This window comes from Colletotrichum jinshuiense, chromosome 5, assembly GCF_051148585.1.
Source record: "Colletotrichum jinshuiense chromosome 5, complete sequence".
In the NCBI taxonomy this organism is placed as follows: domain Eukaryota; kingdom Fungi; phylum Ascomycota; class Sordariomycetes; order Glomerellales; family Glomerellaceae; genus Colletotrichum; species Colletotrichum jinshuiense.
Window position 1 is genome coordinate 2549185 of NC_139312.1, and position 22302 is coordinate 2571486.

Below are 22302 nucleotides of genomic sequence, written 5' to 3' on the forward strand. Positions count from 1 at the left end.
ATCTAACAGGCGGATGTACTCCTCGACAATGGCTTTGCTGTCACAATGGTAGACATGGGAAAGCACACCGTTTGTCACTAGTGTATACCGAGGTTAGCGCGCTACTATCGTTGTTGAAGCTAAAATTGACTTACATATCTTGATATTGTATAGAGAGCTCCAACTGTAAAATTGCACGTTTGCTGCCTAGTAAGTGTTGCCAAAGCAGGGTCGGTGTTGGATTACTCAGCCAGAATACAGGGAGATGGCCAGCAGCAGCAGCCGGCCGCGGCAGCGGAACCCGGAGATCCAACCTCCGGGCTGGCAATAGTGATATCTTCACTACTGCTGCTGCTACCAACCTACCTACTCTTCTACACACAAGACAACAGAAGAATACAGTACCAGTTTTGATCCTTTGATTATGTTCGATTACTCCCGTACGGGTACCCTGTGATTCCAACAGTCGGAAAGGAATGTTCTTGCGACAGAACCTCCCTGGTTGCCAGTTGTCCCAAACACGGCGATGATTTTGCCACCCATTTTGTATTTCCGAACAATGATATCGGGTTCAAGTATAAATATGAGACGTGCAAGAAGGGTTTGTAAATATTTACCTGTTTCAAATCGAGTGAAGGCAGTTCTAGTCCAACCCATGAACAGATACGCTAATTATGCGTAGATATTGACAACAAGTTAGATATATCCAGTCGACTTAATACTCTAAAAACTTTCATTACAAATCCGGTGGCTCCACAGCGTCGAGTACAAGTGGCATGAAACAAACAAACCGTACGATGCAATAGTTTCCTTGTGGAGTTTTCTGTACGATGCGTAAACCAGATATATCTATCACACATTTGCAGATACCCTTATACTTTCGTGTTGCGTCCTGTGCTAGTACCGTCTTCCTCGTCAATAACTGTGGTTTCGATTTACAGATTGATATCGGGGTTGCCTGTATCGCCAAGCCGCAAAGGCCCGATTTGGTGTTGTGAGCCGACTTCTGCCTAAACAAATGAAAACATTATGGAACAGCAGCAGTCCGTGCACCGAAATGCATATAAGCGAACGTCAGCCTGGTGGGTGGTTTCGTTCTCTGCACTCCTGTCGAATCATTATTTGCCTCACGCCGGAAGAATATATGGACCATAGCACACGGAGTCTGTGTTGCTGCAATGGGATACTCCGAGGTCCGTTGCCATTTATGCGGCGTCAGCTTCAACATTGGACGCCTACGCACCCTTGAAGAGGTTCAAACCCTGCCTGCTTTGTCACCTGAGCTGCTTGTCGACTTGGCACGATACACTGAAAATGCCCGTTACAGCTTGAACCAATGCCGTGGTATGGATGGTTGCAAATCCCTTAAGAACACATTACTCAATGGGTCGACCGAGAAGATGGAAGACGACGAAGAAGAAGAACATATTCCAGGCCCAAATTGCATTCACGGGGGAGGCTACCAGGGCCGTTCCATCTCTGTGCAGGAGATGCACGGCTGCTGTACCGTACAATGTCTCATGCCCAAGCCCAGCGATTTCCAGCCCGAAAACGACGACCAAGAAATCGAGAAAACTGGGGATTTCTTCCTCACTGGCCTCTCCGATTTTATGCCTTCGAGGGACATGGACTATCCCACTATGTTTCCTGCGCGCCACAACTGCAACAACCCCCCTGCAGACAACTGTTTCTGGTCTGCGGACAAAGAACATATGACGGGAATGCCGTTCCACCCTGCCTGTCTTGAGGTATACAAGCGTGCTTCGCTGCACACGTCTGGAAAAGTCGACGTTCAAGGCTTGATGGACTGGTTCCGCCTTGAGGCAAAATACCAGATTTACAATTCCTTTCCGCGGTCCGAGGCCGTCAAACGAGCAAAGGGACAGTGGTGGATGCACAAGAAAGGGGATGAGCACCTTGCAGCCAACCCGTGCTTTGTGCCCGGTCTGCAGAAAATCTTCAGGACTCACACAAGGAAATTAGCCTATGATGAAGACTGGTGCTGCAACGTCTCTGGTGTTAGGGACACAGCCCCATTCTCTTCGAAAGCGAATGACGAATTTGCCAAGCTACCCTACGAGCTGCGAATTCAGATTCTCTTTAAATTGGAGTCGCCAGACATCATAAACCTCCGACTCGCCTCTCGCGCGTTCCGCAGCCTCCCACAATCCGTCTTCCGCACTCTCCTTCTGCGTAAGAAGCCCTGGATTTGGGAGGCGTGGTGCACGCTTCCTTATTCGTTCTGGGCTATGACGACATCTGCCTCTCTAGAAAAACAGCACGAGGGAGGGGTCAAAGAGCAAAAAGATTTTGACGACTCTGTAAATATTCTACTTAAAGGGTTTGATGATCTATCGGATTCGCAAGAGCAGGAGATTCATTCTCTTTGGGACCCTCCGAAGTACGCTGCTGAAGGCAAGCACGTCTGGCAAATGGAAACAAGTGTTCACATGCTGGCACCAACACAAACGGACTGGTGCGCGATCTTCATAGAGACTGAGAAGCGGGAGAACATCCTGGGTTTGATGAACCGGGAAAGAATCTGGAGGGATTGTGAGGAGATCTTAGACCGAATCGAGAGATTACGACGGGAGAGATCAATTCGGCCTGCCTGCGATTGAGTCAGACGAGACGCATGCCATGCCGCGTGACGTGCGATACAGGCCACTTCTGTTAGATGGGTAGCTATTAGATGAATACCGTTCTCTTAATAAGTTCAAGCAAGGGTACGAGAAAATCTTTCAAATCAATATATCCTTTGGCCTCGCGCTTCCTGGACTAATTGTTTCAGCGGCTGTGACGCTTCATAGGTATTTCACTCTTCGACCAAGAGTCATGCTAACCCAGCCACAGCTAGAAAGCAAGCACATTTTCGTCCGGAACCTGAGAGGTTCTAAACACCTGGCAGCGAATACTTTTGTACACTGGTCGACGTGGCTCGGTTGTACCTTCACCATTACTTTGGTTGCATACCTCATTGCCAGCGGTATTCTTGTTATCAATAGCTTGATATCTCTCATTGGTGCCCTTTTAGGCACAGTGATCTCATTCCAACCAATGGGCTGCATGTGGTTATACGATAATTGGGGTCAAGGCAGACAAGCCCCCACTCTAAGCTGACATCTTATGGCTGCTGTCAACGACATCAGGGTGGCGGCCAGCAGGGCGTGTGACTATGCAAGCACAATTGTAACAGACGGGCTGGAATTGACCGCGCCTAACAATAACCAATTGAGCCACGAACCCAAAAGGCCTGCCAGTACTTGTACGCTTGCAAGCGCTGCTGTCAACATTGCTAATCTAGGCAGGAGGTTCACGCTTGCCTGGGCACATCTGACCTAGCAGAATTATTCTATGACATCGACAGCGGTAGACACTTTTCTATGACAGTTTGCTAGGAGTCTACATATTGGGCTGCTGGAGCTGGGCATGCTTGTTCAACAAAGCCAATGCGTTGTTTTTCAAAACCTCCGGCGCAATTTCTGAACCCCGCTCGTTGCTGGAGACGAATTTCTGGTACTGTTGCTTCTTGTCCAGGACAATCCTGTTGGGCGCGAACGGAATGTCGGTGCCGTACAGGACGTGCGCTCCATCTGAGGTCTCCAGTAGGCCGTAGAGCTGGGCGGCGCTCGTTCCCAAGGCGAGGTCATAGTAGAAGCGCGATAACCCGATTTCGACCTGCTCGACGGTGACGGAAAGTTGCCTTTGAATCTCGGGCACTTGCATAGCACTGCTCAGGCGGTCGCGGAGACAAGGGAGCGCACCACCGGCGTGGGACAGAATAACGTCGACGTCAGGGCACGACTCCATCGTCCGACTGAGAACAAGATCGGCCGCAGTACGGGTGGTGGCCAAGGGAAAATCGATAATTGGCTGAGGGAACGAACCGGCCAGATGAGATGGGGTGATTTCAAGCGCTGTTGGATGAATAAAAACAAGCGCCTTGTACGACTGCAGCTTTTCCCAAATGGGCTTGAATGTAGAATCGCCAAGTAGCTTTCCGCCATAGCTGGTATAGGTGGTTATTCCATAGCAGAGCCGCTGGGTTTGGTAAAGGTAGTCAAGCTCAGCTAGCGTGCCGTCGACATCCTGCCAATCGGGGAGAACGCCAAAAAAGCCGAAGCGGTTGTCGAACTTGGGGTCGCTAGTTTGCTCGCCGAACCATTCATTGAGGGTCCGCGTCAGAGCTCTCGCCGAGCTCCCAGTACCCATGAACGGGATGCCCGGGGTCGAGACAGATAGGACGGCTACAGCAAGTCGTTATTAGTATCAATGAGTGATAGCAATGCGGTGGCGGTACTTGCCTGTGTCGATTCCAACCTTGTCCAGGTTAGCAAGAGCCGATTCCATGGACCACGGCGGCATTGGAAACCCAGAGCCATCTCCAGCATTATTGCTGACTTTCAGTATGGCTTCGACGTACGCCGGGGGAAGGGCGTGTTGATGTACGTCAATAAACCCGACGCGAGAAGGCATTGTAGTGAAAAGATTCAATAGGCTTGGGGAAAGATGCAAGAAGGTGTGGGCTGTCAACGAGGTGTTGTAATGAGCTGGTTATTGCAGAGCGGTGAGAGTGAGAGAGGGCGACTGTGTTCGCTTTATTATGTGGTTCAGTCAGGCACGTAGCTAGCCAGTATACCTCACATACTATTTATTATACTTGCTTACAACACCAAAACCTCCCTCAATATAGGATTCTCCAGATCTCCGTGAGTGCGAGATTCTGGAAGCCTTGAGAGCCTAGAAGTCTTGAGAGCCTGGAAGTCTTGAGAGCCTGGAAGTCTTGAGAGCCCGGAAGCCCGAGGGCCGCGGAAGCCCGAGAAAACGTGATATAGCTTTTGTGGAACTTGCCCCGACCGCCCATGAATCTAGGTTGGAGGTCCGGGCTTAAAACACAGTATAAAACGAGCTTCTAACCAATTGGAATCATTTTATCCCGCCAATTCCACTTCGAGGGTTGGCGTTTACTGCCAGCCGTCTCTAGACAACGAGGCAGTGTGTGGGTAATTATCACGGCACCCGGCGATCCAAAGGACCCGATGGCCGGTGTATCTACTGAAGTCGGTGCCTTAAGTTACCGATCATCTCTAGTAGTGATCATAAACTGGTCCTCATTATTCTTTTAATACCACGGGCATCTTCACTGTATCTTCTACCATTTCACAGCATGTCTTCCTAGTTCTATCACAAAAAGCATTTGTTCTACAATCCGTTTACACTTTCTTTGCATCACTTTGTATCAATTTACTCACCTAAAAATATCATGGCAATCACCATTGTAAAGAATGTCAAGCTCTTCGATGGCAAAGACGTCCGTCCTGACACGACTGTCGTCTTCGATTCGGATGCGGGAGTAATCATAGAGGTCAGCAACAACCCAGTCAGTGTCCCTGCAGATGCCACGGTCGTCGACGGCTCTGGTCACACACTGATTCCGGGTCTCATCGATGCTCACGCGCATACCCATTTGATGCACGGAAGCCGTGAAGCCATGTCATACCCGCTGTTGGAGGTGGCGCTGCAGGGAGGCATCACCACCGTCTGCGACTTGCATTGTAATAAGAGCCGCATCGATGAGCTCTGGGCCGAAATAGACCAGGAAATTCACCAGGCGAAGCAGGCGGGTGCGGCGGGCCGAGTGGCCAAGGCCGATCTCAAGACGGCTTTGTCCGCTGCCACCATCAAAGGTGGGTACCCGAAGCAAATGGTGCTGGCCAACCATCCGAACGCCGAGGTACGTGTTCTTTGGATGACCCTCGTAATTCTACAATGGGAGCTAATTTTTTTCCTTTCTCAACGAGTAGATGCATTCCATCTTGAGTGAATGGGCCCAGGTTACGACCGAAAATGCCGCCGAATATGTTCGCCAGAACAAGGCTGATGGCGCCAGCTACATCAAGCTCATGCAAGAGGACCTCTGCTGCTTCAAGCTACCACCACTGGACCTCCAGGTTCCGGAAAAATCGATGCAGGAAGCCGTTATCCGGGCGGCTCACTCCGAGAATATGGTCGTCGTTGGACATGCTTTGAGCATACACTCCACAGAACTGCTGTTAGAGGCTGGCGTGGACGGCTTGGCCCATACCATTATGGACCAACGCCCGACGGACCACCTCGTCGACCTGTACAAGTCTGTCAACGCATTCGTCATACCGACTTTGACTATCCTGTCAGGCCATACGGGTTTCCGCGGGGATCTGCGCGAGAAGTTTGGTAAAATCGGGTTTGAGAGGGGCCTACTCAACGATATTGGCCGCAAGACCTTTTTGGAAACCAACAGATCTATTGCTCCTGCTCATGTGTCCTGCGAATACAGCTGTGAGAGCATTCGGAGGTTGCACCAGGCAGGTATAGACGTCGTCGCAGGAACGGATGCCGCGATTGGACTACCAGGAGCAGCTTTCGGTGTCGGTTTGTGGTTTGAGCTGGCTCTCTATGTGGAGGAGTGTGAAATGAGCCCTTTGGACGCTCTGAAGACAGCTACTAGTGTGTCCGCAAAGAGGATGGGCTTTCCTGACCGCGGCACCGTCGAGGTTGGGAAGCGCGCCGATCTGGTTCTGGTGAAGGGCGATGTGACGGACAAATTGGACTACATGTGGGAGGGTGAGGGTATTGTTAAGGTTTGGAAACAGGGCATCGAAGCGGCCCTGAAGCTGTAAGAAGCGACTGGTATTAGCCAGTAGTACCCTCCATGATCTTCACAGATGAATAGGGACAATACGACCCTCTTGACTAACTACACTTACGTACACCTTAAAGTGTTTCTACGCCTCATGATAGTTCATGGCCGAGGTGTCAGTGGTCAGACAGGAATATTTTTGGAGCTCTTGCTGACTTGCCTCACGCTGGCGGGGAAGGAGCAGGGGCAGGCGAAGCGCGGCCATCTCCCACTTGCCTAACACGTTTGGGAAGTCGCGACCCGGGTGCATTCCAAAAATGAGCTGATTACATTAACCTTTTGAATATGAAGCGAACACCGACATGCAATCCAACTCTGCCCTTTGGTCATTTTCATTCCTTGCCCAAAGCCAAAAAAAAAAAAATCAAGTTAGGTTATGTGTTGCGCCTTCTGGGTCGCTATGCCCATGTGCCCCAAAGGCATGCCCGGCTATCCTTCCCTTGTGTTCGTTCATGGAAATATCCCCACCACTTTGTGATTCCGGGCATCTCGTGTATGTCCTCCTCCCCGAACCGAGAGTAGGGCTTGCCAGCGGACTGGGCAATGGCCGATTCGCCTCGTCGAATTATCTGTAGTAGCTTCTATCATCAGGGCTGCTTCTCAATCGACAGTCCGGAAAACAGCGTATTAAACACAATCCTTCTGGCAGCCGTTCTGGATCTGCCAGAAAGGGTAATCTGTCAAGGGATCGGGATGGATCCCGAGAGAGTCGCGATGTATTTCAATAGAAGGACTAACGTAAGACAAGCAAACAATGTAGAAACAACTCAACGTATGAACAGCGAAGTGGAAGCTAGGTGTGAGCAACATCATATCTGGTGGATTGCTCAGCCAGAATACAGGGAGCCGACCAGCAGCAGCAGCCGGCCGCGGAACCCAGAGATTCAACCTCCGGTTGCCAATAGCAATACTTTCACTACTGCTGCCGCAGCCAACCTACCTACTTTTCTCTTCTACATACATACAGAATATAGAACCAGTTGACCGCATTGCTTTGATTATGTTGATTTACCACCCGTACGGGTATCCTGTGATACCAACAGGATCTTCAAGGTTGAACCCCCCCTTAGAGGTTCTGCAGGATATTTGTCTTTATATACCTACCGAAGTCGTGAGTTCCCCACATGCTGAGTGCCCAGCCTGGTTGACTTAAATGAAAAGACGTTAAAAATATCTGTTCCTTTATCTCTCGGCCGAAGTTGCCTGTTTTACATATTTAAGAGTTAATATCAGCACCATGTAGCATACATTTTGTAAGGGGGGTTGGCGGAGTGCATTCCAAGGTTCAAATCCTGCTTTAAAATCCGCTTTCACCGCTAGTACCAGCAAATATTGTGGGTGGGGTCAGTCTAAATACGTACAGTTGATCTGCCCTCATTGCTCAGTGGGAGCGGACTTTCGAACATCACCAAACAATAAGTGGAGAATAGATTTTGGCTTGCACAGCTCAACATAAAACCACTTTCGCAGTATCGCACACCTTCTCTCGAATACTAGCGCTTTACTGGTAGGGGCATTGTTTCATAGCTTTCCTAATAATTTAATGCTTCTGGACTAGAGTACTGGATTGTCCCGTTCCTGATCTTGAGCTGTAGTTACTCCGCGCCCACCGAAGGATTGGTAATCTCCGCACATTTTCCGCAAGTGAGCCGTTCATGTTGTGAGGTCTTGCTATTCTGCAGATTGAGACCCCTGCGGCCATTGCTTTGAAATCATAGTCCGCAAACAACCATCACGAATACAGTAACGTTATCCAATGTGAAATGCAGATCGCGAAACTTCTGGCTATGTACGTTTGGTGAGTGACAGGCTTTGTGTTAACTATTAAAAGGCATCAGGGCCAGCGGATTGTCCCCAACCAACTTTTTCTAACTGCCATCTACCTTGCTCCGATAATCACACAACTACGATATCCAATAATGGCTTCTCTTCTCGACCCTGCTGTACCCAAAGGATCAACAGTTGTAGTCACGGGTACCAATGGCTTCATAGGTTCGCATGTTGCCGATCAGTTCCTCAAGGAAGGATACAACGTCCGTGGTACAGTCCGTGATACCGACAAGAACATTTGGCTGCGAGAGCTGTTCGAGAAAAAGTATGGGCCTGGAAGATTCGAGCTTTTGTCGGTGCCAGACATCAGCATCGCAGGGTCATACGACCATGTGGCAAAAGGTAAGCCCATCTTTCAAGTTTTCATATTCAAACACCGATCCAAGTGAGCTAATCCCGACGTCTAGGAGCGTCTGCTTTCATCCACGTCGCAGCTATTGTAGGAGTTGAGTCTGACCCAAACAAAGTCATCCCGACCGTCGTTGCGGGTGCAGTGAATGCGTTGAAGGCTGCATACGCGGAGCCCGCCATTAAGCGCTTTGTCTTGACCTCGTCATCTTCGGCAGTATTGCCCGCAGATACCGACACTTACATGCAACCTGTGGTGGTTACAGAAGATTCCTGGAGCGAGGATGCTGTCAAGTTGGCTTGGGCCCCTCCGCCGTATGCGCCGGAGCGTGGCTTGGCCGTTTACGCTGCCAGCAAGGTCGAGTCAGAACAGGCGGTCTGGAAGTACCATAAGGAACATCAACTCACGCGCCCAGACCTGACTGTCAACACGGGTATGTTCATCTCCTTCTTGAAAGTAATTGGTCTGACTCTTGGCAGTTCTCCCCAACCTCAATTTCGGAAAGAGTCTAGATGCGAAAAATCAAGGACATCCCTCGAGTTCGGGAATGCCACTCATTCTTTGGCAGGGAATCCCGGTCCCTGAGTTCATCCGCCTGCCTCGTAAGAGTTCCTGGAATGACGTTCTTTTTCATAAACTTACACCACGACAGAGAACTTTGTGGACGTGCAGGATACAGCAATCCTTCATGTCGCTGCGACCATTCTACCCAACGTTCAAAACGAGCGCATCTTTGCATTTGCAGAACCCTTCAACTGGGATAGAGTCCTGGCCGTTCTGCGAAAGCAGAATCCTGGTCACGCATTCCCTGATGACTTCGAAGCCAGAGAGTATCCACACATCATCAAGCCGAAGCAAAGGGCTGAGGAGTTGCTAAAGGCTATGGGACGTTCAGGATGGACGTCGTTGGAGGACAGTCTTCTTCAAAACACGGAAGACGTTCGCCAAGTCTAACCATGAAGAAGGTATTTGATTGATCTTTGTATAAAGAGCTGCAAAACGCTCCTTCTCAATAGACACGAAGAAACCCTTGTCTTCATAACTATGGTTTATGAAATCTGTAGTCCTTCACAATGAGAAATTTCAGGGAATTGAAGCCAACGTCAATGTATTTCTAGAAAGCTGCCAGGCTAGACTACCTGTCTTTTGGAAGCCAATATGACCAACTGGTTTAGTAAATGCCTCCCTATTAATTACCGTCGATATCCAAAATGTTCTAATAAGTAGAAAATGACATTGCTTTTATTGGAGACTGAAATAACACTGCCATCTTTGTCAGAATTAAAATCCGCGGCAGTCTGTACAACCCAGCAACAGTTCCTTTACCATAAGATGTGAACTTATCATTTATTACTTGACTTGTGGACGCATATGCTGGATCGAATTCTGTTCACGACATTGTTTGTTCATCATGGTAACTGTTGCATTGCTTTCCATATCCAATCGATTGGTGGGTGAACTTCCAGAGCGTCATAACTCAATTTGTTCTGTATTTTCCCTTTGGATAAGTTGCCATTCAAATGGCGTGGTCATTATTCACAACCTTTTGCAGTCTCCGCAGAAGAATAGTGCGGTGACATCGAAGAACGTACTGCTGCTTATTTCCAAACAGGACAAGCATTAGGGATGCAATGCTATCATCTATTTTGGCTTCGGATATCATGCTATGGTTGCAGGCGCACATATACACCTGCGCAATAATACAGAGTTCCATTAATCCCACAGGAAACCGCCGTTCCTCTTCCACAACCCAGCCGGGTCATATTGCTTCTGCACCCGTTGCAGGAACAGCCGGTTCTCAACGCCATAACTGGCCTGTACAGGTTGATTTAGGAGCGCATAATTCATATACCGTGGATTGGTCCGGTAGAAGCTTGCTTGTTTGGCGGTCACGGCACCAGCGTTCGTACTGGGCACGCCGGGCGCAAATGACAGCGCCAGCTTGTCCCCGGCCTTGCTCATGCGCTCGACAAACCCGAACATCTTGCCATTGTCCTCGTCATCTAGCCAGGCGACGGAGTAATCGATCCAAGCGCTGTCGCCAGTATCAGGGTTGAGTCCCAGCACATTCTTCACGCCTGTGACCCTCTCACCAGCTCGTGCTACTGTCGCCTGCACTGGTATTATCGCCATTGAAAAAGCAAGGTCTTGGTCACCAGCCGCCGTGGCGTTGGCAATATCTCGGAAATCTTGCCACTGTTTAAGGTACAGATTAGCGCCATACGGAGCCACCAGGTTGGGGAATGTGTGGCCGCCGAGCAGCCAGTGTCTCTGGGATAGGCCTCCATTGTTGTTAGAAGCGACAAGGGTCGAGTAGGTCTGCGTGGAGGTGGTGTCCGCAACGGGCCCGGCTTCATAGAAGGCAGCAAAGGGATTTGCGTCGCCAACGGGTGGGGAGGAGGCATTGTAGAAGACATAGACGTTGATAAAGGACAGTTGCGGGCTGGCGCCCCCTCCCATGCCGAGGTAGATGTGCGATGAGGGATCGTATCTGGCACTGAAGGCCTGCGTGGCGTTGAAGACTTGGCTGGCCTTTTCGATGGTGAAAGTAAGGACGCCGCCCCAAACATCTGTCGTCTGTCGGTACGTCTTAAGGCTGAATCCCGTAACAATACCGAACTGGTTGCCGCCGCCTTTGAGAGCGCGGAAGAGGTCGGGCTTAGATGTCTGGTTGACGTTGGTGATGGTACCATCAGCAAGAACGACCTCGTAGTTGAGCACGTTGTCGCAGGCCAGACCATGAAGTCCACTATGGTAGCTGAGTCCTCCTCCAACCAGAAGGCCGCCAACGCCAACTGATGCAAATCTCCCCCCAAGAACGGTTACTCCCTGAAGCTCGAGTGACGCGTAGACGTCGACCCAGCGCGTGCCAGGCCCAACTAGAGCGTACCCCTTGTCGGCAATATTCTGGACTCCATTGAGCAAGTCCAACGAGATAAGTAATCCGCCGTCGGTGCTAGACCAGCCAGGCCATGACCCGTGCCCTCCACTCTTGATCGCAAACCGTACTTTACTCCCACATGTCGCCAACACCTTTACTATGGAAGCAACTTGCTTGGTGTCCTTGGGCCGTGTGATGCATACCGGGCTCAGCTTTCCCGCCGTATCACTCCAGTAGCTGCCCCGAACTGTCTGGTAGGCGGTTGAGTTTGGCGCCACGACCACTTCGGCTGGTAATGTCGAGGCGAGGATCGAACATGCTTGGTCGGCTGTCGAACAAGAGCTGCCTTCTACTGAGAGCGGAGCCAACAATGGAAGAACTATCAGAAGCGCATTCCTCAGTCGTTGCATCGACCACGGGCTGCCCTGCATATTTGCTGGAAATTGATAAGGGTAATGAGGATGTTGGGCAATTTGCTTTCCCTCAGTCAATGGGCTTCTCGTGCAGATTTAAGTATTGTCAAGCACCCTTGGGCTTTCGCGGGTACAAGGAAGTTAAGCTCCCCGTGTTTGACCGACCCAAGTGAGGGGAAACTAGAATTATACCACCAGTGAGGTTAGGCACTCACGCATAGCCGAGCCTGCAGTTGGTTCTAAGGTGTTATGTGTTATGTGTTATGTATGTTAGCGAGATTGCTGCATTAGGCCGCCAGTACGACGTAGGTGCATAGCTCGTTTACTCTATTCTTCGCACTATATTCACTGTATAGTTGCCTGCTTTGAATAGTTTTTCTTTTTTTCTTAAATTTTTTTTTCTTTCTGCTAGGACAAGGTGAGAGCAGCACAAGATACCCGAACCAATAGGCCAACCACACCCTGTTGATACCCACACTCTCTTGGGGGCAGTATTTTGAGTCTTCGGAAGATACGAGGATGGGAATGAGGCGGAGAGGGGTTGATGGCGAAGAACATAATGCGGAGCTGGACTGTTGGCACCTCGGGATATCCCCCCCCGAGAGAAAGACAGAAGGTACGTAGGTAGACATGAGAAATTGCACCCTTTCGTTGATAATTGGGAGTGCGACCAACGGCTCTGGGGAGACGACGCTAGAAAGTTCTTGCGCGTGGGTGGTCTTCGAACAGGTTTCATCAAGACCCATACCCCGTAATAAGACAGAGACTTGACTTTGTTTAGGTTTTATACTTCAAGTTTAACAATCGGGATAACATGTCTCGGAACTCGCATCTCCATTGGCTATACACAAAGTGCATAGATGATCCACAACTCACATTTGCAAGGGGAGAGGGCCGTGTTGTGGGAACAGATGAGTAGCTGCAGGGACATAAAGTGTTCGCACAAGGGAGCATTGGAGAGAATATTGAAACTGGACCAGGGTGCTTTCGGAAGATGTTTTAATCAGTCTCGTTGGAGGAATGAAGCCTCGCCTCAGCCCAAGAAAGCAGGGCCAAGCCCCGAATTACAGGTGCCTGGTAGTAAGCCGCCATCGTGTTAGAACTGTATCAAATTTCTTCATGAAGGAGTATGTGTATGTTCAACGTGCTTAACAAATCCCCAGTGGCCAATGAAACGAGCGTAAAAAGTAATTCTCTGGTATATTCTTTCTTCTTTATTTGCATTTTACCCTTGTATAAACTTCTATTAATACCACGTCTGCCCTGGCTTCAGGTCGTGGAGAATCCGGCAGCGCTCGGTGATGCATAGCTTCTCACGATCCAGGCGTTTGAACTTGGGACCCAGAGGTCCTGAAACATAGTGATACTGGGCGAAAAGGCGCCATTGGCGCATGTCGGCTAGGCTGTAGAGCTTGTCGCCCCATGGGCCGGCGTAATGGAACCAAGACGTTGGTGCGTTGGGATTCTCTGCTGTCGGGACAAGACTGGTGGGGTTGTCCTGCCGGTGGCCGCTAGCCACGTCGACTTCGTCATCGAGGTCGAGGTCGAGGTCCTCGCCCAAATCCTCGACGTAATCATACCAGTAAGAGTAAGAGTTCTTGGCCGGATCCCAAAGCGGGCCCTTGTCAGTGACGTCCTTGAGCATTTTGAAGGGCAGCACATATGGGTGATCTCCAGCCTGCGCATACATGGCGTGAGACCCAACGGCGGAGTAGATGACTGGGCGAACACCCCGCTTTTCGACGGCGCCGTACGTATAAGCCTGACCGCCTTCGTGTTCAGAGAAGAAAATGCCACGAGGCACGCCATTTTCGAAGCGCATCATGCAGTGCTCCCAATCGCCAACATGGTTGCCAAAGCGAATGGTCAGTACCGTCTGACCAAGGTTGTACGAGTAGAAGAAGAACCAGAATGCGTCGACGATACCGGAGCCTTTGTCGACGAGAACCAAAACCGCAGGGGCTTTGGAGTAGCCTTCCTGGTCGGGCTTGTGGGTTGGTGTATCGGGGATTGGCTTTTGGTCTTGGCGACGGTGATGGAAGCCGCCGGAGCGAGCGGATGAAGGTGCGAACTGTGGAGCCAGGCGACGAGGGTCCGAAATGCGGTAGACGGGGTGGTCGCGAGAGACATCGAACCATGTCGTATCTTCTGTAGGATACTGCACACGGCTGTGATCCTCAGTCGGGCGATCGTTATCTTTGTTGTCGCCATCGTCTCCGTCCTCCTTCCAAGGTTCAGGTATGCTAACGTGGCTGTGCAGCCACTCGGGTCTCTCCTCGACGTCGTCATTGCTTGTGAGGTAGACCATACCATCCTCCTTGTTCAACATGTCTAGGTCAGACAGAGCAAGGGAGCGGTTTAAGGCTTCCTTCTCCAGGTAAGGCGTCATGTGTCGGATGTGTTCCGCAATGTCGGATGGCCAGAAGTTTTCGCCTGAGTAGAGGTGGACCAGCGGCGCATACTCGAGAACATAATTGGGGATTTCTTTGAGTACCTTCCTCCTCTCCTCCTTATTGTCTCGCGGCGAACGTTTTTTGGGTGCCGTCTCCCAACCAGAATGCCGTCCATCGAGGGACCTAAGCTCCAGGCGCAAATCGCCGGCGTCGGTGTCATTCTTGTACGGGAAGAGAGAGGCGGGGTCCCACGACAGATGGTGAACGCCGCAGAGACTCAGCCAGCGACAGGCCTGGCGGTCGAGCCAGTACGGGCTGCTATTGACCCATTTCTTGTCCTCGCGCTGCTTGGCTGGGTCTGGCGGGCTCGGGTTAAGATAGCGAGGCAGGAACCATGCCAGGAACGAGACGGAGACCAGCAGGGAGAGGAGAATGGTGATGCGTCGTAGGTAGTACATCGGAATAGTGGTCAAATCGTCTTTAGGGTTTCGCAGGATTGAATTCTTTGGCAAACGAGAAGACTTTAAGAGCGGGCTGGCCGCGACGATGGGTAATCTTTGTTGTTGGCTATGGAGGCTGAGTGATGGTTCGGGGGGGCTTCGGGATGCCGGCACGTCTTGTGGTAGTCAGCGGGGTCCGGCACAGCATCACCAAGTGTAATCCACTACAAAGAGGTCGAAGGTGGGAGGATCGAGCGGATGTACATGGTCGGCGGACGCTGGGGCCCCTTTGGACGGTGTTTTGTGTTGTTCAAGGAGAGTTTGTTGAGACGTCGAAGGAAAGGAATAGGAAGGGAGCAGGAAGCTTTTGGGGCTGGGTTTCGGACGGAACCTAGCGGGAGCGCGGGCGACGGTGAGAGCGACAGCGGCAGCATGGAGGGAATCAGGGACAGGGCAGCCTGTGGGAAGGATTGGAGGGATTGGGGGGTTGTTCCACTGGCTCAATGCAACCGCCACCCTCGAAGATCTGGAGTCTTTGACAGACGCCGGTACTTACAATTTGCAGTAAACGGCCCATTGAGCAAGGTATCTTTTCGCAAGGAATGCGGCAAGGTTCCAGGTACCTCATGCGGAGAGTTCAGATCTGCGGGACCAACCAGATCCCTGCAGATTACCACGAGGGCCTCCAGTTTGTTCGCTGTGCCTTGTCACCGCTGACCTCCACCCGTCGCTGAGTGTTTGCGGCAAGCAGCCGATCCCTGTGGCCATCACGAGCGGCATTACCCATCGTTGAGATTGCATGTGAGCTGGCAGTGGGTGGGTGGGATTGAGTGCCACGCCGGCATGGCTTTGGAGAAAAGTAGGCTCAACTGATCTGGTACCTCGATCTGTTATGCAAGTCCTAGAGGATACTCTTCCATTTTGAGGCTTTTATTCCCATATAATCCCCACGATTCCGTAGTTACCGTCTACTAGTCTCTTTGCTCATGCTTCTTTCGTACACCGCCTGGCAATTTTGTCGCGCAAAATGTTGCCTGCGTAGGAATGCTGGAAGATCATAGTGTAGTTCGTCGTTGCCACTGGGTTTCGCCGGTATGTCATTCTTGGGCTGCCGACCTTACCGTCCAGCCTGCCACTCTGCCAACGTTTCTCCGACTGTTTTCGGCCTGACCATGTCACGCATCCATACTTGTCTCTCTACAAAACCATTTGCCGGCCAGCCACCCAGCCCAGGTATGCCTGGCGATGGAGGTTCCTCTATCCCTCGAAATTGGCGTCACGTACACTAATTTCGCCGTTCTACCCGACGCATCGCTCTATTGGAACTTTCTTCCATCGACCCCAACTGGCCAGCTGTTGTGGGTTCGGGTCGCAAAATCTGTCGCAGGCACAAGAGTTTATGTGGTTCAGACCAGACGTGGCTGATCATCCGATTAGAGGGCACATTCTCGGATGGCCTATTCCAAATCTCCACCATCCTCGTACTCTTCATAGTCGTTCTCGCTGGCCTCATAATCCTCATTCGGACCCGCGCCTTGGTCCACGCCCTCGGCCTGTCCCCCCAAGTCCGCCCATGTCGATGGTGTAGGCATGGATAATGTCCCAGCTTGTGGAGCTGCAGCCTCGGCTATGCTGCTAAGGTCTTCTTTAATGTCAGGGTCAATCTCCATCATGGATGAGCCTCCTCTTCCGCGGGTCCCGCCGCCTCGGCCCCGACGCTTCCTCGGCCTTCCTTCGGGCAGTGGCTTCCGTTTTTTCCTGCGGCCGGTAGTGCCGTCATTGGTTTGCTTCGGCGCTGCGTGTGCATAAACTGTGACTTCGTCCTTCTCGCCTCTCTTGACTTTCAACGCCATGAGGTTTTCCAAGAATCTCGTTTGCCGTTTTCGCTCTCCCGTCTTGTCTGCCGTGATAGGAATGTGTATTCCATGCTGCCTCCTGATCTCTTTGAGCGGGTCGTCCTTAGCCGCCGCCTCATGCCTTGGTTCCAACCGTTTCTCCGTCGTATTGATGCGCGACCAGCTAGCCGCGAGCATGTCCACACCGCCGGGGAGATGCCGTAGGGCTGGGATCGGGTCTTCTGCGTCGTGCTCAGTGAAGATCACCTCGGTGCCCAGGTTTCGCGACCACTGCCCCTCAAACACCTTCCCCTTGTACGCGAACATGGGCTTGTCGGAGTGCAGGTCCAGAACCTGTATGTCGGCCGCTGGGTCAGATTCGCCGTCGGCGTCGAAGTTGTCTGCGGTCTTGTCCATGTTGGGATCTAGTTGAGTTTGATCCATTTCCGCATCGTCTTCGGGCTCGAGCGCTGGTTCGTCGTCGTTCTCGTCGTCTGAGAGAATTCGGTGGTGCTTCGGCTCATCAGGCTTTCTGTGAGGGCCAGCCCAGTGCTTGTAGTGGTATCCTCCTCTTCCAGACACTGGCGCATTTCTTTTCCGACGCAGGAGCTGAGGGATGGAGAGGTCGACGGTGAGGTAGTATGTCTGGAAACGTTAGCAATTGCACCTTCAAGCCTCGTTAATTGGAACGGCCTACTTCGGTCTCAGTCGTCGAGTACTCATACTCCCACTCCGACTCATCGCCCTCGTCAACCTTGTTAGGTGCCATCGGTGGCTGGTCCGCGGGCACTGTAGCAGCCATGACTGGCGCGACCGAGGGAGTCGGCGCGTGGGTAGCCATGTTATCGCACCGATCTGTGGAAGAGGACTCCGGTCGTCTGATGAAGTTCGTGCATTGAAGTCGTTTGGGCGGGAGGACAAAAGTTGCTGCGACCTAGAGCAAACCCGGGGAATACGTCATACAGTTTCGCGTTCGAGAAGAATCCCCATCGCGGAATGTTGCAGTGTAGAAATTTTCGAGGGAGCTCCAAGTTCAGGGCGATGAAGCAGATTTCCCGTTCCAGGAAGCTGCTGCCCCAGTCAATTTGGCGGCAGATTACCACAGGGCAATTGTCAATTGAACAGGGGGTATGCGGGGCACTGCGACCGGCTGCTCACAACCCCTCTGCCCCGCTATCGCAAGTAAATTTCCCAGGGACGACTCCGAATGACGGGCGGACGGGCAATCCCACCTTTGACTCACAATTGAACATTCTCCCACAAGCGACGGTTTTCAAACGGCGCATTCCATTCGTTCCGAAACCTAAAACTTGATCTTCATTCCATTCTATATACCACATACCAGAAACCCAAATCGAGATACAATCAGTCTGCCCACCATGCCAAAGGTCCACTTGCTGGACTACGTCGCGGGCAACGTTCGCAGCTTGGTGAACGCCATCGAGAAGGTCGGCTACGAAGTTGAATGGATTAGGAAACCTGAAGATGTTCCCTCGGCAGAAGTGAGTCATTTGAAACCTCGATGATCCTCGTCTATAGCTTCGCGGTAGTCTAACCAATGCGCTCCCGCAGAAACTAATCCTCCCCGGCGTCGGCCACTTCGGCCACTGCCTCTCTCAACTCTCCCAAGCCGGTTTCCTCCCCGCCATCTCTGCCCACATCGCCTCGGGCAAGCCCTTCATGGGCATCTGTGTCGGTATTCAGGCTCTATTTGACGGCTCCCTCGAGGACAAATCTGTCCCCGGTCTCGGCGTCGTAAAGGGCCGCCTCGACAGCTTCGATCCCTCTCAGAAGTCCGTCCCCCACATCGGCTGGAACAGCGCCAACACGGGCGGCGCGAAGCTCTACGACCTCTGCCCGGACTCCAAATACTACTACGTCCACTCGTACAAGTACCCCTACATCCCCGGCGACCTCGAGGCCCAGGGCTGGACCGTCGCGACGGGCACCTACGGAGATGAGACCTTCGTCGGCGCTCTCGCCAGGGGCAACATTTTCGCAACTCAGTTCCACCCCGAAAAGTCCGGCACTGCTGGCCTTCGCTGCCTCCGCGCCTTCCTCGATGGCTCCGGTGCCGCCGCCCTCGCTAGCGGCAACACCACCGTCACACCACCCGCCGAGGCCGTCCCCTTCAAGGACGGACTCACGCGCCGCGTCATTGCATGCCTCGACGTCCGCACGAACGATCAGGGCGATCTCGTCGTGACGAAGGGTGACCAGTACGATGTGCGCGAGAAGACAGAGGGCAACAGCGTCCGCAATCTCGGCAAGCCCGTCGATATGGCCCGTCGGTACTACGAGCAAGGCGCCGATGAGATCACCTTCCTGAACATCACCAGCTTCCGTGACTGCCCCCTGGCCGACGTGCCCATGCTTGAGATCCTCCGCCGCACATCGGAGACTGTCTTTGTACCTTTGACCGTTGGTGGTGGCATCCGCGACACCGTCGACACCGACGGTACTAAGGTCTCTGCCCTCGAGATCGCGACAATGTACTTCAAGTCCGGCGCCGACAAGGTCTCCATCGGCTCCGACGCAGTCCTCGCGGCTGAGGAATACTACGGCGCAGGCCGCAAGCTCTTCGGCAACACTGCCATTGAGCAAATTTCCAAGGCCTACGGAAACCAGGCCGTCGTCGTCTCCGTAGACCCCAAGCGTGTCTACGTCCCCAAGCCCGACGCAACGCGACACAACATCATCAAGACGTCGACCCCCGGCCCCAAGGGCGAGGAATACTGCTGGTACGCCTGCACCATCAAGGGCGGCCGCGAGACGCGCGACATGGACGTTGTCGAGCTCGCGCAGGCCGTTGAGGCCATGGGCACCGGTGAGATTCTGCTCAACTGCATCGACCGCGACGGCACCAACAGCGGCTTCGACCTCGAGCTCATCTCCCAGGTCAAGTCGGCCGTCAAGATTCCCGTCATCGCCTCCAGCGGTGCGGGGCACCCTAAGCACTTTGAGGAGGTCTTTGAGAAGACGACGACAGACGCCGCGTTGGGAGCGGGTATGTTCCACCGCGGCGAGTACACTGTGAAGCAGGTCAAGGATTTCCTGGGCGAAAAGGGGCTCAAGGTGCGGCAGTTCGAGGAGAGCATATAAACAAATACACAGCGATCCATATTTTTTATCACTTCAAAGACACATTGAAACGAGGACATGAAGACCACAATCAACAAAAAAAGGAGGAAGAGAGCATTTGAAAGTTTTGCAACTTGTTTGAATAATTGTGCGGTGCTACGTTTTACGGAAAAAGCCCAGAGTTACTTGTGAAAAATCCGACGTGCAGACGCCCCGATGAAGCCTTGGTGACATGATCCTCATGCCAGTTCCTTTTGCGTCCGGCTCACCCCTCCCCGCCAACATCAAGAGAGAATTGGGCCGCTCATAGACGATACCAACCTTGGAAGCGGTCCGACAATAGAAGATTTCCCGTCGGGAATGAAAACTCCATAGCCTGTGGGAAGAAGAAAACAGCCCCCTCCGACAGTTCTTACAGATACAGAAAACAGAAGAAAAAAAAGATTTCCCCAAAAAAACACACACACACGAAGGACTTGAATCCCCTTTTTGATGTTCATTGCTTTTGACGAAACGCTTTTCCCCCCTGTTCCCAAATACTGCTGGTGTGTCTGTCTCGAGACTCGAGCTGTTTCTGTAACTGAAGAAGAGAAGAGGGCAAAATAAAAATGCGAAACCTGCCAAATCCGAATGGACATGAAAACAGGGGTGAACGATAAGAAAAGACGAAGATAAAAAAAAGCCGAAGAACTCCCAACTGCCTAGCTCATGAACGTATAGGGGAAAAAAAGACAAAACACGAATAAGGCCGGTTATGCTAGATTTCCATACTCATAAACAGCCACTGGTTGCTCGTCACGTCCACGTCACGCGCCCAGTGGTCCAGCGTCGACAGCTCGAAGCCGACCCACTGCAGGCTCTTCATCAGCGATTTTGCGTCCTCCTCTTCGATACCTCGGTCAATGCAGATGACGAGATGCTGGCAGTTGAGTGGTCCGTCAACCAACTCCATCAGCGCCATAAGCCTGTGTCCGTGTTAGCCATATGTCTTATACTGAGGAGGGAAAGGGGTGTCAACATACGCAGGCTTCAGGTCACGTCCGATGACATTCCTGTCATACAGGGCGAACAGGGACTTTTCAGTCCCGTCATCCGCCACAAAAGCCCGGAAACTCGCGCCGCCGGCGAAGTCCCAAATCTCCAGCCACGCGATGGCCGGGGACGGTGCGCTAGACGCCATGGGGCCCAGCACACCGTCCTCGCGGCCCCCGAAGTGCGGCTGGACAGCCAGGTCCTCGTCGGGCGGCGGAGTTTGCAACATAGAATCATAAACACCTTGAGTCAGGCCGGAGCCACTCGAGCCAGTGTTCCCCTCACCGCGGAACACAGCCCTCATGGACTCACAAAAGAATCTCTCACATTCTTCCCTGATCGAAAGTGCCGCCCCCCCTCGACGGCTGATCCTCTTGCCGGGAACGTTCTCGCGCCGCTTGTTGGTCTTTGGGAGCAGCGCGAGCTCGTTGGATGCCGTAATGGCCGCGAGGGGGGGACTTGACGGAGGGGATGGTAGTCCTGAGGAGGGGACCTCAGGAATACCACTCGGCCCCTGTTGGTAGCAAGCTTGTTAGCGTATGTTCTTCAGAGCTTCAGGAATGCGTGGGTGTGTGCAGGGACGAGGGGGTGAGAGACAAGTGCGAGATCGACATGTCAAGATGAGGCTGATGGCGTCGTGGGGGAGACAATCAGATGCTTCGGAATGGAATTGTTACATACCGGCGGCCCCGGTAGTGCAGTAGTGGAGACCGCGAAGAGTCGCGGCGGAATCGACAATGTAGCAGCTGGCAAGGACATTGGCCTGACGGACAATGGCCTCACCATAATTACTACTACTGTAATTACTCTGCTGATTCATGGGCGCCATTTCGATTGATTTCCGGGGTTTCTGGTTAAAAATGTGTGTGGTTGTGGTTGAACTGGGTTTGGGGGATGCGGTTCTCGGAAAATCGGAACCTGTCTTCGACGGTTGGTAGTCTTGGAAAGTGAGGCGGATTGAGCTGCGACGGTGTGTCTTGGAAAGTGGAGTGGATCGTTGGATTGAGTTTCGTTTTGGTCTAGCGATGAGGCTCTCGAGGAACGGTTTGCTTGTTTGATGATAGCGTGAGGAAGATGAGTCTTGAGTTGGGACGGCGGTTGTTGCGGGAAAGGCGAGATACTTCTAGCAGCGGTGAAGCGATAGGAGGACAAGAAAAGGCGAAAAGGTCAGCGCGGGCGGTCGGTGAATAAAAACCCAGTGCGGAGCCAAACTCCAGTAGGTGTGGAAACGTCTAGCGGAGCGGAGAAGGAGACCACGGTGCACCACCACCACTCACCACCACCACCACCGCCCAGCACTCAAGGGCCCAAGGGGCAACGGCCAAAAAGCCCACCAGTGGATGGGGGGGCCACACAAACAGTCATAATCAACCATGCATTCCCACCTTCC

General features: G+C 52.3%; 8 protein-coding genes across 8 annotated transcripts; 3 read left to right on the plus strand and 5 right to left on the minus strand.

Annotated features, from left to right (window-relative positions):
• Positions 1-3381: 3381 nt before the first annotated feature.
• EsH8_V_000642 (amidohydrolase family protein) lies at positions 3382-4191 on the minus strand (the record flags this gene model as incomplete). Its single annotated transcript, XM_083273158.1, has 1 exon — positions 3382-4191. One exon carries the CDS (start codon positions 4189-4191, stop codon positions 3382-3384), a length of 810 nt encoding a protein of 269 aa, XP_083125873.1.
• Positions 4192-5242: 1051 nt separating this feature from the next.
• EsH8_V_000643 (amidohydrolase family protein) lies at positions 5243-6638 on the plus strand (the record flags this gene model as incomplete). The annotated part of the gene is made up of 2 exons (XM_083273159.1): positions 5243-5713; positions 5784-6638. 2 exons carry the CDS (start codon positions 5243-5245, stop codon positions 6636-6638), a joined length of 1326 nt encoding a protein of 441 aa, XP_083125874.1.
• A 1939-nt stretch (positions 6639-8577) lies between these two features.
• On the plus strand, positions 8578-9791 carry EsH8_V_000644 (uncharacterized protein; the record flags this gene model as incomplete). The annotated part of the gene is made up of 3 exons (XM_083273160.1): positions 8578-8830; positions 8896-9270; positions 9490-9791. 3 exons carry the CDS (start codon positions 8578-8580, stop codon positions 9789-9791), a joined length of 930 nt encoding a protein of 309 aa, XP_083125875.1.
• Positions 9792-10550: 759 nt separating this feature from the next.
• On the minus strand, positions 10551-12149 carry EsH8_V_000645 (FAD-binding oxidoreductase; the record flags this gene model as incomplete). The annotated part of the gene is made up of 1 exon (XM_083273161.1): positions 10551-12149. One exon carries the CDS (start codon positions 12147-12149, stop codon positions 10551-10553), a length of 1599 nt encoding a protein of 532 aa, XP_083125876.1.
• A 1228-nt stretch (positions 12150-13377) lies between these two features.
• Positions 13378-14982, minus strand: EsH8_V_000646 (uncharacterized protein; the record flags this gene model as incomplete). Its single annotated transcript, XM_083273162.1, has 1 exon — positions 13378-14982. One exon carries the CDS (start codon positions 14980-14982, stop codon positions 13378-13380), a length of 1605 nt encoding a protein of 534 aa, XP_083125877.1.
• A 1439-nt stretch (positions 14983-16421) lies between these two features.
• Positions 16422-17640, minus strand: EsH8_V_000647 (TFIIIC subunit 6 family protein; the record flags this gene model as incomplete). Its single annotated transcript, XM_083273163.1, has 2 exons — positions 16422-17444; positions 17497-17640. The coding sequence occupies 2 exons, from the start codon at positions 17638-17640 to the stop codon at positions 16422-16424; spliced, it is 1167 nt and encodes a 388-aa protein (XP_083125878.1).
• Positions 17641-18178: 538 nt separating this feature from the next.
• EsH8_V_000648 (imidazoleglycerol-phosphate synthase) lies at positions 18179-19901 on the plus strand (the record flags this gene model as incomplete). Its single annotated transcript, XM_083273164.1, has 2 exons — positions 18179-18301; positions 18372-19901. 2 exons carry the CDS (start codon positions 18179-18181, stop codon positions 19899-19901), a joined length of 1653 nt encoding a protein of 550 aa, XP_083125879.1.
• Positions 19902-20637: 736 nt separating this feature from the next.
• On the minus strand, positions 20638-21698 carry EsH8_V_000649 (acyl-CoA N-acyltransferase; the record flags this gene model as incomplete). Its single annotated transcript, XM_083273165.1, has 3 exons — positions 20638-20845; positions 20903-21426; positions 21594-21698. 3 exons carry the CDS (start codon positions 21696-21698, stop codon positions 20638-20640), a joined length of 837 nt encoding a protein of 278 aa, XP_083125880.1.
• Positions 21699-22302: the final 604 nt, after the last annotated feature.